Source organism: Ictidomys tridecemlineatus, chromosome 2 (genome assembly GCF_052094955.1).
Source record: "Ictidomys tridecemlineatus isolate mIctTri1 chromosome 2, mIctTri1.hap1, whole genome shotgun sequence".
NCBI lineage: Eukaryota > Metazoa > Chordata > Mammalia > Rodentia > Sciuridae > Ictidomys > Ictidomys tridecemlineatus.
Window position 1 is genome coordinate 1,638,130 of NC_135478.1, and position 17,535 is coordinate 1,655,664.

The 17,535-nt window shown below is 67.4% G+C and overlaps 1 protein-coding gene across 2 annotated transcripts in view; it reads right to left on the minus strand.

The window, feature by feature from the left end:
- Positions 1-1,244: 1,244 nt before the first annotated feature.
- Positions 1,245-17,535, minus strand: part of Gng7 (G protein subunit gamma 7) — a 66,866-nt gene continuing 50,575 nt past the window's right edge. For both annotated transcript variants that reach the window (XM_021730859.3, XM_078033348.1), the window contains 2 exons: positions 6,874-6,987; positions 1,245-4,234 (listed from right to left, as the gene is read on the minus strand). In XM_021730859.3, coding sequence (XP_021586534.1) covers positions 4,109-4,234; positions 6,874-6,954 — 207 coding nt within the window. In that variant the 5' untranslated portion in view covers positions 6,955-6,987 and the 3' untranslated portion in view covers positions 1,245-4,108. The remainder of the gene's footprint in view (positions 4,235-6,873; positions 6,988-17,535) is intronic.

Sequence of the window (17,535 nt, forward strand, 5' to 3'; positions counted from 1 at the left end):
TTTGTTAATCTGGATGAATTTTGAAGCAAAAGGATATCATTTCAGTCAATCATGAATCAATACTGATGTTTACATTTATTTTTGGTGCTGAAGGTGGAACCCAGAGGTGCTCTACCTGGGAGCCACCCCTCCAGTTTTATTTTGAGACAGGGTCTCACTAAATTGCTGAGGCTGGCCTTGAAAACTTTTGATCCTCCTGCCCCGGCCTCCTGAGTTGCAGTGATCACAGGGCTAGCCACCATGCCTGACTGGTAAATGCTTTTGCATGTGTTCGCTGCACATATTCTGGGTCTGTCTCTTGAATTCTTAGCCTTTTCCTTCTAATTTGTAGGAACTGGTTTTTTATTATGGTAAAATATGCAGGATCCAAGATTTATATGCAGAGCTCAGAGCCGGGGAGCACAGTCACAGGGCTGTGCAGCCAACCCCACCACCACCTCCAGAACTCTCCACCTCCCCACATGAGCTCTGCCCCTCCAGCACTGGCCACTGCCCCTCCCAGCCTGACTCCTGCCTGCTGCTTCCTGTCTGTGGATCTGAGACCCCAGGGACCTCTTGGGTGGATGCTGCAGCCTGTGTCCCCTTACAACTGGCTCTCTGCAGGGGTGCCCCGTCCCCAGGTCTGTCCTGAATGGGGCAGGTGTCAGGCTGTCCCTCCCTCCCCTGCCGAGCGGGGGCTCCCCCTGTGGGAGGGGACACGTGTGCCCACTCAGCTGTGGATGGACATGGGCTCGCTCCCGGTCCTGTGGTGGTGGTCTGTGGTCCAGGCAGGTGCCGTGTGTTCCGGGCCCTGCTCCCCACACCCGCGAGCGCAGCTGCCGTGGCCGCGGTCTCCACTGAGCTGCCGCCCGCCTGTGACTGGGAATCGTCTTCAGGTAGTGCAGTGCGCCAGCATGTGACACAGAGAAGCTGCTCCTGCTCCGTGGCCAGAGGGACCCGTGTAGATGGTACTGTTCAGCCTCACAGGTGACGGTGGCTCCCACCCGGCCTCTTGCCCAGGAGTCGGACTTTGGCGTTGAGAGTGGGGTCCACGGGTCAGGAAGCCAAGGGCAGGACGAGGACCTTCCCATCCCCTGCCCCCCACCCAAACCGGAGCCCCCGTGTGCAGGTGTGCAGGTCCTTAAATAGCCCCTGCCGCAGACCGAAAGCCCCTGGGGCCCAAGGCCACCTGTGTGCACCCAGCGGTGACGGGTGGCGCGGGCCCTCACGGGCTTGGCCAGGGAGGGAGCAGGGAGGAGCCGAGCCAGGGAGAAGCACTGGGGCCTTTATTGAGTGAGAGTCACTCTGGACCAGGGTTCCACATGGCGTCAAAACGGGCGGAGAGTGGGCGTGGCACAGCTGGGGTCTTAGAAAACAGAAAGAGACCACCCACGTCCAGGGGCTGGCGGCTGGAGCTGCTGGGGACGAGGGTCTTTGGGGCATTTGGCAACAGAGTCCAGACGGGAGGGGCCGGGACCACCCGAGTCCCCTGGCTTCGGGACTGGGCCTGGGCGGCTTGGCAAGCCGGGGGCAGAGCTTTGGCTGGCCTGTAACTGTCCTGTCCCCGGCTCCAGCCGGGTCTGAGGTCCTGTCCTGTCCCGTCCCCCAGCCGGGGTGGCAGGACTGGGTCAGTTAAGACCAGCCGGAGGAGCTGGGATGAGCTGCCTGGGGGCCCAGCGTCTGCCTGGAGGAGGCCGCTGCTGGACCATCAAAGGGACAGGGCAGTAGACAGGCAAGCACCTTCTGCCATCTGCCATCCCTGGAGGCCACTTTGTTCTGGGGTCACCTTTGGGGACTGAGATGGCCAGGACCGCTCAGACTCCCCGGGTGGGGACTGGACGCGGATCCTGAGGCCGGCGACCCCTCCGGCGGGCGCCCTCGCGGCCGGGCACCCTGGAGCAGGCCGGGAGACAGTGCCCGCTGCTCCCGGGGGCCTGCCCTCTGGGTGGGTGGGCCGTGGAGCCTCCTGAGAGCTCCTCCCCTGACGCAGCGAGGGACCTGAGGTGCCCAGAGCGGTGCCCGGGACGTGTCCCACGGGGCGCCAGCGCAGCCCGGCTGCGAGGGAGGCTGTCCTGGAAGCTCTGGGAGTCACCTGCAGGGTCAGGAGAGGCCCCGGCTCAGAAGGAGGCTGGGGTCCTGCCAGTCACCACCTCCCTGAGGCCCACCTGTGGGCACCTGGTGACCCGGCTCGGGGACAGGGCAGGGGCACCTGGAGGAGGAGGCGGGCAGATGAGGAGCCTGAGTCAGGCAGCCCGTCCTTCCCTCCAGGCCAGAGCACGTCCCGACCCTGTGAGGCCCTGCAGGGCTGGGCGCTGGGACCCGCTGGCCCGAGAAGCCTCGGTGTGGCCGAGCCCGGAGGCCCGGTCAACCCTGACCCTCTGCCCGGGGCGTCCCGCTGCCCTGACTTTCCCTGGGGTCACGGCTGTGGGGACGTCGCGTGGGCCTAGGCTCGGATTCCCAGTGCCCGTCCTCTGCCCTGGCAGGGCGAGTGCGGGGAACGGGTTTGGCCGTGGGGGGCTGCCGGTGCTGGGGCCGGGGTCGACTGTCCTCCTGGGAGACTGGTGGCTGGGGACCTGGACAGTGGGGACAAAGGAAGAGGCCGGCCATGCAGGGACAGACACCAGCTCCAGGGTTAAGGCTTCTTTTTGAGAGAAATGGGTGAATTGTTCCCGGTGACCCAGGCGGTCAAGCGGGGGCCGGTCTCCCCCAGGACACAGCCCTGCCCTGCCGCCCTCGAGAGGTGGCTCTGGGGCCTCTGCCGCCCACTGCGGCCCTGGCACTCTGGCACTGGCCCTGGCCTTTCCCGCCACCCGTCGGGTGGGGCAGAGGCCGGCTGTCCTCTTCTGGCCCACCACAGGAGCGTGCGGCAGACCCCAAGCCCCGGCCTCCTGGACCAGCCATAGAGAGCCGGGAGCTGGACAGGCCCGCCCTGCGCCTGAGCCCTCTGGGAGCCGCGGGGAGGTACCTGGAGGGCCGCCCAGGCCCCCCGCCACGTCTCCTGACCTGTGTCCCACCCAGTGACCTCTCCCTCAGCCCCCACCCCAGGAGGCGGCTGCCTGGGGGGGCTGCGGGCCCTGCCCCACTGGCCTGCAGGGGCGGCCGGGCGGGGACCGTCCTGGCATGCGCCCCGATGTCTGTCGGGTCACAGGGGCAGCCTGGTGGGTTTTCTTGGCCCGGCTCCTGGGCTGGTGCTGTGGCGGGAGGTGGCCACTGGAGGCTCCTGGGCCCAGGGCCACCAAGGTCCCTGCTGCTTATCACATAGCTCCGGAGTGGCTGCAGGGTGGCAGGAGGGTGCCCCCCCCTGACACCCCATGCTCCCCAGGCTGCAGGGAGGCAGGCGCATGGGCCCTACCTGGGTCTCCCTCCTGCCCACCCAACGTGGAGAGCTGAGCTGCCGCTGCCCGCCCCGGGGCCACAGGCCTGGCCTGAGGTCACTGGACGGTGCTTCCCGGGCTCCGTGCGAGGGGCTGCGCCCACCAGGCCCAGACCCCCAGCCTGCACTTCTGTCTGAAAAACGGCCACGTTGACTGGGGAAGTGAGGGCGGTCCAGGGAGCGCCACCGAGCAGCACAGCGCCCCAGACCACCCCCCACCTCAGATCCCCAAAGCCTGTCTGTGCCGGGTGGGCCCCCAGGGACAGGGTGGGGCCGAGTAGCAAATGCCACACAGGGAGTGACATTGGGCATCACAGGGTGCCTTTCACAGACGAGCCCCTCCCCACCCCGGAAGTCCACCTGTGCATCCTCCCACAGCTCAGCTTGGGTCAGCCATGAGCAGCGGGTTTCAGCGTGGGGAGTGACACTGTTGCAAATGGAAGGGAGGAATATCGCCCCCAAATCTCATGATGTCGGCCTCGTCCCACCCCAGCTTGACCTCCGCTCGTCACACGAGGCGCATCCCGGCAGCCCAGCGTGGACCCTGCAGACGCCCCACTTGGAGGGAACTGCTGCCCTCTCGGCCTCCCCGCTGAGCCCGTGACACTGAGCGTCCTGGACCACCGCTGGCCGCGGACTCGGGCCCGCGTGTGTTGGCGACAGGCAGGGCTGTGCGTCCAGCGTGGCCTGGAGGGGCCGCCAGCCCAGCGCTTCTCGGGCTGGGGTCTGGGCTGAGCGCGGTGGCTGGTGCGGGCGCTACAGGATGGTGCAGGGCTTCTTGTCCTTGAAGGGGTTCTCGGAGGCCGGCACGCCCACCAGCAGGGGGTCGGACCTGGCGTGCTGCTCACAGTAGCTCATGAGCTCCGAGGACGCTTTGGAGACCTGGGTGGGCAGCAGAGAGGGCCGGTCAGGGCCGGCACAGGCCTGGCCACCCTCACCCGCAGGGGCCAGGCGGCAGCTGCGGCGAGGGACCCGAGGACCTGGCGCTCGGTGAGAGCCAGACACACAGGCCACAGGTGTGCCCCAGTGACAGGAGGATCCAGAGACGGGACGTGGGCTGGGAGGGACGGAGGCTGCTTTGGGGGTCAGAGTTCTGGAACTGGACAGGTGACAGCTGCATGACACTGTGAATGAATCCAATGTCACCAAAGGGCTGGGTGCACTCAGCAGAGGAGCACGCCCAGCCTGCGTCGGCCTGGTCCCACCCTGCACCGCCACAGAGAGGAGATCCCAGGGCGAGGTCTATGCGGGGTGACCACTGAGCTCAGCCCTGTTTTGAATTGTATTCAGAGACAGAGTCTCACTGAGCTGCTTAGCGCCTCACGGTGGCTGAGGCTGGCTTTGAACTGAGATCCTCCTGCCTCAGCCTCCCGAGCCCCTCATCCGGCTTTTTACCACGTTTTAAAAAAAGATGAAAACTCAGCCTCACAGATAAAGCGCTGAGCATCCCCAGGCCGGACTGGGCTGTGAACAGAGGGACCAGGGGAGACGGGCCTCTGGATCAGGCGACACTCAGCCACCCAGGGAGGGACCTCGTGGTGCGGGCATGACCCGGTGGGGCCTGTGGGTCCTTTCTGTATCTTTCTGTTGCAGCCTGAAGCCCCGGGGCCTCGGTGACCCTGACGGGGCTGGCCCTTCTGGTCACTGCGGGGACGTGCCCCAAGGCCACGCTCCCTGTTTCTCTGTCTGCTTCACTGTGCTCCCTCAGCAGGGCTGCAGGGCTGGGCTGCAGGTATCCCGCCCAGTCCCCAGGGTCACGTCCGTCTGTCCTGGATCTCAGCCTGGTGGTGCTGTGACTCCCAGGCTCCTTTCCTCCTTTGTGTTAAACAATTGCTGTGCGTCTCGTCCTGAAGATGGAACGGGGGAGCCGAGCCACTGAGCCGCCCTCAGCCCTTTCCAGTTTCTGAGATGGGCTCTTGCTACGTGGCTGAGGCTGGCCTGGAACTTGCCCTCCTCCTGCCTCAGCCTCCAGAGTCACCGGGTGACAGTTCTGCGCCCTGCACCCAGCGCGCAGCCTCTGGTTTCTGTCCGGGAGGCCTCTGCCTATCCTCCGTCCTCGCCTCTCCTGGGACCCGGAGAATGCATGAGCCCTGTCCCCGGAGCCTGCTGGGACAATCTTCTAAGTCGCCAGGGCTGGCCTGGACTGGTGATCCCCCACCTCGGCCTCCCGAGCAGCCGGGTTGGCATGTGAAGCCACCGCGCCTGCTCTGATGATCCTCCTAGTCGCTGACGCTGAGGGAAGCAGGGGACCCTCCGTGGTGAGGGTGGGACGCCGAGGGAAGCAGGGGACCCTCCGTGGTGAGGGTGGGACGCCGAGGGAAGCAGGGGACCCTCCGTGGTGAGGGTGGGACGCCGAGGGAAGCAGGGGACCCTCCGTGGTGAGGGTGGGACGCCAAGGGAAGCAGGGGACCCTCCGTGGTAAGGGTGGGCCTGGGCCAATCAGCCAAAGCCTGGAGCCCAGCTGGAGCCCGGGAAGGGTCCTGCCGCAGACCTCCCTCCCGGAGTGCCAGCCCCGAGCTCCGGCCTGGCTGCCCACCCACGGGCTGGCTACGAGGAGCCACACAGGCGGCCGGGCACTGCTGACTGCAGGACGCCCCTGACACCCGGGTCCTGACAGCGTCATCCCACAGGATCCGAGTCCTCGCGAGGCCCCAGGTGGAGGCAGGCGGGTCTGGCTGCCCCCTGGCAGCCTGGCTGCTGGCCCTGCTCTGGCTGGTGCTGCAGGCGGCTGCAGCTGACCCTCCGGGGCCATGCTGGCCACAGGGCCTGTGTCCCGTCATGCCTTTGGGAAGTGCCCCACGGTGCTCTCTGCAAGGGGGACGCAGGTTTGGGAGCAGGCGCCCCTGAGAACTGCTACTGTCCACCTGCCGGCCAGCATGGCCACGGTCGGCACCGGGAGGCGTGGGCGTGAGATACGCCTGTTGCGCTCCCCACCCTGAGCGTCCCCACCAGGCAGGAGCCGGGTGACGGCACTGGGCTGGTGGCCGAGACCCAGGGCTCAGTGAGAGCACAGGCCACGGCGTGACCAGTGACAGCAGAGGCCAGAGGCAGGACGTGGACCTGTGGGTGCAGGACTGGGAGGGGACAGGGTCTGCACATGGGGACAGGGGCTGCACGTGGGGACAGATGTCCTGGAACTGGACAGTGGCAGCTGTGGCCTGTCCTGTGGCCCCACCAATGGCCACTGAGTTGTGCCCCGGGGACGGAGCAGACTCTGCCCCATGGACAGGCCTGGACGCCCCGTGGACAAGGTCCTGCTCTCCCCTTAGAGGAAAGGCAGAGCTTCCCCAGAGGCAGAGCTGACCCAGCGGGGGGTGGGGGGGCGCCTGTGGGTGGGGCCGCCCGCCGCCTATGGGGTCCCATGGCCGTCTGCAGCCGCGGACGCCATGTCTTCAGTCACATCTGCTGCTCTTTCTGCTGTGAAAGGTCACACAGCCAGCCGCGGGGGCAGAGCAGACCTCCACCCCCTGCCGGGCCGGGGGCCACACCACCAGCTGGGGTGTCCCTTGACCCTGGCTCACCTTGATGCGCTCGATCCCAGCTTCGATGCGGAGCTGCTCCACCAGCTTGCGGGCCTGCGCTGTGTTGTTGGTGGCTGACATCGTCTGCCATCAGCCTGGGCCAACGTCCAGGAGCTGTGGGGACAAGGGACATGAGCCAGCTGGCCACGCCCGGGACCGCGCCCAGGGAGGAGAGGCTGCCCGCTGCTCCCTGCAGAAGAGCTGTCACGGACGAGGGACACCGTGGGGACAGGGTCAGGCTCTTCTCTGACCTCTGCCCTGCTCCGGGGACCCCTGGGCACTGTGGACATGGCGGGTCCTCCTTGGGGGCCTCCTGGCCCAGCAGGGGCTGCCTCCACCCTCTGAGCACGGCTCCCCAGCTGTGACCAGGCGTCCCTGGTCAGCAGAATAGCCCCTGGGGCAGGAGGTCCCTGGGCCTGCTCCCCCTCCCCCCTTCCCTCAGCGCACCCCACAGGGAACTGAGCGTCCCCAGGACGCAGCACTGGATGGCTGACCACCGCCTGTCCTGGAGCCCGATGGGGAAGGCCCAGGTGGGGAAGGGAGGGCTGGCTCTTCCCGGAAGGTGGCCCGGTGCTGGGCTCCACCAGCAGCTCCAGGCCCCAGCTGAGGTCCCCGGCCGGAGGGTCCACTCAGCTCTGCAGGGATGGCCGGGCTTGGCTCAGGGCCTGTGCGAAAGGTCCTGCTGGTGTCCTGGGTCTGCGGCCCCAGGTGGCCCCAGGGGCTGCCCTCGCTGGCCAGGAGCCTGGAGCGCAGCACCCCGCCCCCGGCCTGTGGCCGCAGTCTCTGCCGCGCTTCACGGGGCCATCTCCAGGGGCTCCTGCCCGGGGACCCTGCCACCGCACAGGCCACTCTCCTGTGCCTCCTTCTGATGACATCGGCAAACGCCTGATTCCAAATGAGGTCCCACTGGGGGACACGTTGGGGGGACACTGGTCACCCCAGGATGGCCCCCTTGAGGGAGGGGCCTTTTGTCTGAACAGAAGACCCCAGTGAAGCCACCTCAGCGTTCCCAGGGAACTTCAGCCAACCAGCTCAGGGGGACACCAGGCTGTCCCCACTGCACCAAACCACCCCTGTCTACCTGGCAGCAGCCCTGGCGTCCCTAGGAATGATAGGGATGTAATATAGAGGGGACAGGAGGGAGGGGGAGGGAGGGGGAGGGGGAGGGAGGAGGGGAGGGAGGGGGGGTGAGGGAGGGAAGGAGGGGAGGGGGAGAGGGAGGGGAGGGGGGAAAGAGAGGGGGAGGGGGAGGGGAGGGAGGGGAGGGCAGGGGAGGGAGGGGGAGGGGAGGGAGGGGGAGGGGGAGGGGGAGGGGAGGGGAGGGGGAGGGGAGGGGAGGGGAGGGGGAGGGGGAGGGAGATACAGGGAGAGGAAGAGGGAGAGAGGGAAAGAGGGAGGGGGAGGGAGGGAGGGGGCGGTGGCTCTGGGCCAGGGCTTCTCTGCCTGCTGAGGTCAGTCCTTTGCTGTCACAGGGCTCTGCTGGTGAGGCCCTGGGCGGCCAGTCCCCCCCCCACTTCTGTCCTCTCTCTTCCTTCTTCAGAGGCGCCGGGGATGGGTCCTCACGCAGCCAGGCAAGCTCGCCCCTGAGCGGCACCCAGCCTTGGTGTCATCTGTGAGTCTCGCTGTGCCCAGGCTGCCCTGGATGGATCCATTTTATTTATTGGCTTATTTATTTATCTTCACTATTTTTTATGCTTTTGGAGCCAGGGCTGGAGCCCGGGGCTGCCTAACCACCGAGCCGCACAGCAGCCTGTGTCTTTATTGTCATCTCGTGGAGCTGGGAATCCAACCCAGGTGCTCAGGGAGGCAGGCCAGCCCCGCCACTGAGCACCCCAAGCTCACCCGGTTCTCTTCCATTCTGAGACAGGGGCTTGCTGAGTTGCTGAGGCTGGCCTTGAACTTGCCATGCTCCTGCCTCAGCCTCCCCAGCCGCTGGGATTCCAGGTGTGGCCACTGTGCCCAAGACCTCATTTTCAAATCACATTGGTAATTTTGCGCTCATTGGGTTTTACGTGCAATTTTAAGTGATGCCAGAGCCGGTCTCTGTCCCCTTGCAGAGACCAGTGGGTCCCCACCCACATTCCCTGAGGGTGGCCTGGACACAGCGCAGATCCTTTGCCCTGTAGGACGGTCCTCCCAGGATGGCCTTTACCCTCACCCTCCCAGCCCAGCTGCGTCCCCAACATCTGGAAAATGCTACTTTCTCCTTTCCCACACTTCCGCCATCTCAGGACACTGTGTGAGGGGAAGGAACATCTGGAGTGTGGCCTTTGGGGACTGGCTCCCCCAGGCTGCTCATTTACAGTGCTGAGTAGTACTCCACTGCACAGCAGACCAGGGCCAGCACCCCCTGCGGAGGACCTCTGGGCTGGGATGAGACCCCTGGGTGCTGAGGCCACCCCCAGCCCTGGGTCTGCCTCTTGCCCGTCCTGAGTAAAGCTGTGTGACATCTGTGTGGTGCCCACAAACACCTCTGCGCCTCTGGGACAGATGCCGAGGAGTGCAATCTCTGGGCCACGCGGTGAATGTGTGGGTGTCTTTTTTTAAGAAACTGCCCAAGTGTCTTCCGGGGTAGCTGGTCGTGCCCTTTGGTGGTCCCCCAGCTGCGGGGACACCGGCTCAATCTCTGATCTGGGAATGCCCGTCGCCTGTTTATTTAGGCAGCAAAAATCCCACTTTTCCATCCAATTGTTGTTTGGTAAGCGCTGACCCAGGGTCTCAGCAGGGTGACACTGTCCCAGGACCACGGGCCACACCTGGGGACAGCGTGGTGTCACTGCGGTGTCCTGCCTGCAGTCGCTGGGGCTGGGATGCTGCTCAGGACCCCCCAGATGTCCCTGCTGTCGGTGGGGACGGGCACCACAGGGCCCGGGGGTGGGCGCCTCTGGGTGCTGGGCATCGAGGCCAGCTCCCTCCTGCCCAGTTCCCCTGGGCAGACACTGGCCAGGGGGCTGAGCGAGGCCAGGAGGCTGTTCCCAAGTGAAGGCACCTCCAGGTTCCCAGAAATTCCCACCCACAGAGACTCTGGGTGGGGGTGGGGGAGGGAGAGCCCGCCCCTGCACTTCCTGTGTGTGTGTGTGTGTGTGTGTGTGTGTGTGCGCGAGTGTGTGTGCACAGTGGCCACTCCCGTGAGCGCGCACACACACACATGCGCACACACACACACACACACACACACGCGCGCGGACGTCTGTGCCCCTGCCCCTGCAGAGCCTCGGCAGGCGGCCAGGGCCAGGGCACGGCCAGGCAGCTGCTGAAGGAGGGAGAAGGGCCCTGGGGGAGCTCGGAAGGGGGACGTGCGCTTGCGGTGCCCAGGACACGCACGGCCACACCTGGTGACACCACCACACACTCCCAGGAGGCACAGGCCGCCCCTGGCTCTGCTGGACGCCCCTGGTGGCTCTGCCCAGCGGCTGCCCGGGGGCGACAGGCCTCCCTCCAAGGCTCTGCTGTCAGGGGGACGTGTGACCCTGGGGCAGTGCGGCCTCCCTGGCCTGGGGCTCTGGTGCGGGGCCTGGTGCTGCCTGACGCCCCCCTGAGCCGGGCCTGCGGCTGTGGCTCCCGAGGCCCCTCTGGACTGGCCAGCACTCCAGCAGGCGGCACCCTGTGTGTGCGAGGGCGAGTGTGCACGTGGCCCCAGGCATCTGCACCTGTGTGTGTGCGCTTATGGGCGTGACGTGGGCGCGTGGCACGAGTGCCGTGTGCACAGCATCTGTGTGTGTGCGTGGCAGGTCTGTACGCGGTCAGAGCGGGTCAGCGCGCTCGTGTGCACACACATGGACGTCTGTGTCCCTGCACCACGCACCTGAGGTGTGACTCAGACGCCTGCATCGGGGCCAGGCACGCCGCCCCTCCTGACTGCCCGCTGCGGCTGGTGTCACCGGCCACCCCTGACTCAGGACAGCCATGCCCCCAGGGATGGGCACGTGCAGCCTGAGTCAGCAGCGCGTTCCTCACCAGCTGCCCGGCCCAGGCACGTGATGACCGGGCAGCCAGCTGGCCAGGCCTGCCCGGGCCTGGTGGAGCCTCTGAAGGCCCCAGCAGTGGACAGGGCCTCAGGGCCGGTGGGAAGGGTGGAGCAGGGCCCACGGGGCCAGGCCAGGGGTCAGCAGGGGCGCAGGCTCCTGACTGTGGCCTCCGCCTGCCCGACAGAGGGCTCAGGCTCCCTCGACCCAGGGCCGCTCTCTAAAATAAAGCTCTGACCAGCGCTGCTGCCCGAGGCTGGCCTTGGGGCAAAGGGTGGGGAGCTGCACCCCTCAGGCCTCCACGGAAAGGCCAGGTGCCCGCCCAGGGCCCTGACCACCTAGAGCAGCAGTCCCCAGGCCCAAGCTCGCGGGGCGGGGGTCAGGGCCAGCAGCACGCAGCCCCGGGGGCCCTGGGGGGTAGAGGGGCCTGTGGGCCTGGCGGGTCATGGTCCAGGGGTGGCCAGTTGCTTTGGGGCTGAGCAGTGTCCCTGGCCTCCACCCACAGCCAGGACCCCCGTCCCCATTGAAGTTTCACCCGGAGCTGCAGAAAGAAAATGCGGGGCCCAGACCAGGCCCCCCACGATTCTGTCACCGAGAAGCTACGCTGGAGCCACTGTGCTCCAAGCCAGCAGCGGTCCTGGGTGGACATGCGCCAGCACGACGGAGCACCAAGGCAGCGGCCGGGACACGGCGCGGTCAGCGCACCGCAGGGGCCCTCTGCACTGCTGACCAGAGGCTGAGGAAGATGGGCACAGCAGGCCAGGGGCCCGTCCCGCCGGCCCCCCGCGCCCAAGCTCACCAGCTGGGCCATCCCCATCCCGCTGCAGCCAGGCCGCGCTGGCCTCCCTGGTCTCGCACAGTGACCTCGTCTCTGCTGTCCGTTCCGGGGTGGACCCCGGGGGCCAAACCAGAGGCTTCCTGGAAGGCGCAGGGCCAGGCACCCAGCAGGTGTCAGCACGGTGGGCGGGATGGAGCACCGCGTGCGGCCACCTTGGGGACGGAGGCCCTGCAGGAGCCACTGCCCCTCCTGGCCCACGGCTTGGGTTTCCAGTCTCAGCTGCCCACGGCCAACTGTGGCCAGAACCACTCCAGGAACCCCCAGAGCGAGCCATCCGCAGCTCCGTCCCCGCTGGCCAGGCCTCTGTCCTGCACAGTGGTCAGCCGGCTCATCTCCACGCCTGGCCCAGGAGCCGTGCTGGTCAGACACCCGCAGGGCCAGGTAGGGTGACCCGACCCTGTGGGCGGCTGAGTGGGAGGAGAGGGCGGCGGGCGGAGGCCCCAGGCTGAGCAGGGTTGTCACCAGCTCCCTGCAGCGGCAGGGCCTCGCGGGTCACCTGCAGCGCGCAGGCACAGGTTTCGCTGGCACAGATGGCGGTGACCGACACGGTCCCCTGGTCCCCAGCCACCTGGAGCCACCTCACCCTCCCCTGCCTCCGCTGCCACGGGGCCCCTGCGCGCCGCGGTCGGGACAGCGGGGACCTGCGCTGTCCCACAGGGACGCAGACTGGCCACGTCTGGGTCAGCTGTGAAGCAGAAGCGAGAGGCAGCCCCAGGGCAGAGGTCTGTCCTGGGCAGTGGGGCCCGGGGTCTCAGTGTGGTCTGCGTGGCCCTGGCCAGCGCGCAGCTGACCTGACGTCCCCGAAAAGGGGCGATGACCCCACCCAGCAGGGGTTGGGGCCGCCGCACGTGATCCCGTGGTGTGTCCACTATGACCCCCCGGCATGGTGGCCGCCGCTCTCGGCTTGGGTCCCGTCCACGATGCGCTTCCAAAGTCCCCACACCGAAGTCCCATCACGCGCCGCCACCCGAGGGCACCCTGCTCCACGCCAGCTGCCCCAGGTCCACTCAGGGGCACCGCGTGGCCTCACCGTCCTGCTCCAGCACGGTCAGCGGTCCTCCCCGTCCTCTTTCAAGACTTGTTTTGAGACAGGGTCTTGCAGAAGTTGCCCAGGCTGGCCTCCGACTCCTCCGGCCTTGCTCCCAGCTCTCTGGGCGGCGGGCGGGCATCGCCACCCTTAGTAACCGGGAGACGCCGCTGCCCAGGGCCCAGCCCGCCAGCGGCTCCAGAGGCGGGGACCCTGGGGCTGGTGCTGCCCCGGGCAGCGGGGGCCTGAACCCTGCCTGGGTCCACCTGTGACGACCACCAGGCACAGGCACCGCTGCTGCCCGGAGTGAAAGCGAGGTGACCAGGCCATCTGCACCCAGTGAATGTGGACGGGCAGGTTGGCGGGAAGCTGCTGGGAGACCTTGCTGGCTGGCCCCGGGGCCACTCCCTGAGCTGCCTGGAGGCGGGGGCGGGCAGGGCGCCACGGCCCACCTGGCCTGGGGACCTGGGCCCAGCGCATGTCCTCCAACACCAGAGAGCAAGAAGCCACCAGAGCCAGAGACGGCGCCCGGGACCACGCACCCAGGGAGGGCCCTCCCTCGCCCGAGGTCCCCCTCCACTCCTCCTGAGGACAGGGATGACCATGGCCCAGGGGCTGCGGGTCCTGTGAAGGGGCCAGGAGCAGCAGACTCGGCCCAGCCTGGCCCCAGGACGCGTCCCAGGTGCCAGTCGCCCAGCGCCCTCCTCAGGGCTGAGGGTGCCACTGCTCCCTGAAGTAGAGGCTGGTCCAGAACTCGGAGGCCACAGGATTCCTGGGTCCGCCCACAGCCTGGACGCGGGGACAGGCCCGCCTTTGCCTTGACCAACCTCTCCCCAGGCTGCCTTGCCCACCAGTGGTCAGCTAACGCCACAGTCGCTGAGGGCAAGGGGGTGGTCCTGACAGAATGTGAGGCCCCTGCAGGAGGTCAGGAGTGCGCTCAGGGACGGAGGACGCCCAGGCTGCCTCCCCACGGGAGGGCTTGTCTGAGGCCCTGTGGCATGGCCACCCACCCCACCAGGTGACAGGCGGCCCAGGGCGGGAGCAGCCCTCGGGGCCGGGATGGGGTCAGCACCGCGGGCCACCCACAGAGTGCCACCGCCTGACCGGTGGCACTGAAGTGCGAGACCTTGAGGAAAGAAGAGGAAGTGGGTGAAGGGGAGACCCCTGGGGGTCCAGAGGGCACATGGGGACGCGGGGGGCGGGGTGACAGGACAGGGTGACGGCCCCGGCGCAGGGCGAGGGGCACAGAGTCAGAAGCAGTGGACGGTGGTGACTGGTGACCGACAGCCTGGCGCCCCAGGTTCACGCCCCCGAGAGCCTCACGCAGGACCTGGGCTTACCAAGGGGCCCAGGGTCCCAGCCATACTGTCACAACACTCTGTCCCCAGGTGGGCGGCGCCCAGCACCTCTGTGGACTTGGGCCCCCTCCAGAGGACGTTGCTGAGAGCCATTGCCAAGTAGGAGTGACGCACTGAAATTTCCTGGCCAGCGCACCCCGTGTTGCTTAGAGGAAGGACTGGCCTTGGATTCGCAGTGACACTGCATGTGTGTTTGAGAAAGGTGACCCTGCTCAAGGACCAGGGTGGATCCGGGTTTAGGGAGGATCCTACTGGATTAGGGCGGGTCCAGGTTTAGGGTGCATCCTGCTGGGAATAGGGAGTATCCCGCTCCTTGGCTTTAGGGCGGTTCCAGGTTTAAGGTGTACCCTGCTGGGAATAGGGCGTATCCTGCTGCCTCTGGCGCGCCCCATCCTTGAGTTCCCGTTGAGTTGGGATTCAGAGAGTATTTGGGATTTGGAGCCTGGTGGAGTACGTGGATTTTGCGGCAGAACGTGGATTTCCCCAGGACGTGTTTGTGGAGGCCGCTGTGAGCTCGGGAATAAAGAGTTGCTGTTTGAGTCTACAGAGCTGTGAGTGGCTGGCGATTCTGTGCCCAGCCAGACTGTGGCAGACGTGGAACACCTGAGAACCGGGCCAGCCCTGCTGCACCAGGCCTTTCGGCGACAGACCAGAGGAGCCCCACCGGTCAGCACGGGCCACCTGTGCCTGGGCGTCTCCCGGACGCTGGCTGCACCCAGACACAGCTGCCGAGGTGAAGCCCTGCTCTTCCCTGGACAAGCTCTCCAGGAGACCTGCCCCAGGAGGCCACCCCTCAGGCCACCCAGGCTTGGTGTGTCCTTAAGAATTGTCAGCGGGCTGGGGGCTGGGCTGGGCTGAGCGGTGGACGCTCGCCTTGCCCTGTGAGGCCCCGGGTTCCCTTGGCACCCACAGGGGTTCTGCCCCCGAGCACAGGGGTCCTGGGACGTCCTCGGGAAGAGTCACAGCATGGCTCTCCGCAGAGCCTGCCCAGTGTCTGGAGAGCCAAGAGCCCAGGTGCTGGGCCTGGGGTAACAGGCCAAGGGCGCGGGACCCCAGGGAGGCCTGGGGTCACACCCCGCCCTGCCCCTGGGCTGCGCGTGGCTGGGGCTCTCGGAGACCTGGGTTTTCCCCACGACAGAGAGCTCTTCCTGCCACCCTCTGACCCGGCTGCCCACCGAGCTCCGTGAGCCCGGCTCCTGGGCAGGTGCCACGGCCCACCAGGCCCACCAGGGCACCTCCGGTTCCCTGCTTTCCCGGGCGAAGCAGGGAAAGTCACGTCCTGCTCCTGTCCTGGCGGTGCCCGGGGTGGGGTGGGGAGAGGCGGGGCCAAGGGCAGTTTGATTCTGGGTCTTGTCAAGGGTCAAGATCCCTTTTTTTTGGCAGGGCTGGGATGGACCCAGGGCCTCCACCCAGAGCCACGCCCCAGCCCCAGCCCAGATTCTTAGGCTGCTGGGTGCCCACATGGCCCAGAGGGTGGGCGCCTGGCCGCCAGGTGCCAAGACCTGCTGGGGTGGGCTGTCTGGCACCCTGGGGACGAAGCCAGGAGGCAGGCGGCAGGCCTGGACAGTTCTGGCTTTGCCGAGACCCGAGGCTCCTGGACCAGGTGCCCAGAGAGGCTCCGGCCAGCTGGTGTGGCTCGGCCCTGCAGGGCCCACGGCTCAGGGCGCTGGCCAGAGGCAGGTGGCCCCTGGTCCACCAGACCTGAGGAACACAGGGCTTCTCTCTCAGGCCCATGAGGCCACCTCCACCCGCGGGGGTTCCCGGCGGCACAGGAAGCAGCGACAGCCAGACACAGAGATGCCGTCCCTGGATTCCAGGCATAGCTCTCGTAGCGGGAAAGCGCTCCCCTCCGCGGCGGGGACACCCGCCAGCCGCTGCCCGGCTGCCTTCTCACAGGAGAGGGAACGTGAGCCCAGAGTTGGCAGGGCGGCCAGGACAGGAATGTGAAGAATGTCCCGCCGGGCAGCCCAGCGGCCGGCGGGAGGGGCGGAGGGCAGGGTCCCAGCTGGCAGCAGAGGAGGCAGCCGGGCAGGTCCCAGCTGGCGGACAGCCCACCGCAGGCTGCAGGCTGCACCAGGCTCTCCCCGGAGCTTCCTGCCAGGGACAGGCAGGGCCCGCGGGTGTTCAGCTCCGGCCCAGCGCTCCCTGGGCCCAGCGCAGCGTGGGGGCAGCTGGCCCTGGCAGGTCCAGAGGACCACTGCCTCCTGCTGAGACAGGCCAAGCCTGGGGGTGGCTGCCAGCCCCCTCACAAGGGCCCCAGGTGGGTGACGGCAGGGGCTCCCCGGGCACTGGAACTGGATCATTCTCAGGGTGGGTCCTGGGCCCTGCAGGTGCCGAGCAGTGTCCCCGGCCAGCAGCACTCCAGGCCAGGGCAGTCCAGAATTGACACCAGGGTCCCCTGGGGGCAGTCGCTCGTGAGCCACCTCTCCAGCAGGGACGCGCCCCTTCAACGCATCTCCCTGTGCTTCCTGTTAAGGAAAGTCAGGGACTGGGGGATGGGGCCTGGGCTCCGCTGTGGGTCCCCAGCTCAGGAGGGGCCTGAGCCAGCAGCGCAGGGAACTCGCGCCTCCTGAGGGGCGGCCTGGCAGCTCACAGGTTGTCCCGACCCTCGGCGAGGGCATCACCCAGGGCCCCTGGCAGACGCCCCAGGGCAGACGCACACAGTGACCCTCCCCTGCCTGTGGCCCTGGGGCAGGCCCCCAGGCAGGCCAGCTCACAGGACGAGGCCGTGCTGCAGGGCCAGCCCTCCCTGCAGAGAGGACGCCTGCTGCCCCTGAGGGTAGGGGACCCCCTGCTCGGGAATGGGGGAGCCTCCAGGAACGGGGAGCCAGCAGAGGGAGCCGGTCCTGGGCCCAGAACCCGGAAATTCTGGAACCGTCTGAATGGACTCAGAGGATGACCTCAGGCGCCCAGTGAGTGGGCGGCACAGACCACCTCTCCCCGGGCCTGGGGAGACCCTGGGCACAGGACCCGGCCTCACGCCCGACGCCAGGCCTCCGGAGCCGAGGGCCACCAGCCCTGGTGTGTGGGCTCTGCAGTGTGGACAGTTGGCGCCGCGGCTGGCACAGATTGGGGTGACGTCACTGGGCGTCCCCACTGGGGAGGCGACTTGCTTTTCTCAGCACTGAGGATGGAGCCCAGGCCTCGCACATGCCAGGGAAGCGCTGACCACCGGGCTGCACCTGGCCTGGACCTTGCAGTCCTCTGCTCAGCCCCCCGGGCCACTGGAACGGCAGGCGTGGTCACGGCACCAGGCGGGGGTTGGCATTTTGCTGGCGCCCTCCCTGGGCTCGTCTGGCTCACGTGGCAGGACAGCCCGCGGCTGGACGCCGCCCAGCCCGCAGCCTGTGTGGCCCCTGCCCCCATGCAGGCCCAGGAGCAGCTGTGGCACTGACACCAGGGCAGCTGCGGGTGACTTCCATCTGTGGCCGCGGTTCGGTGCTTCCTGAAACAGGCTCCCAGGGTGACGCGTGC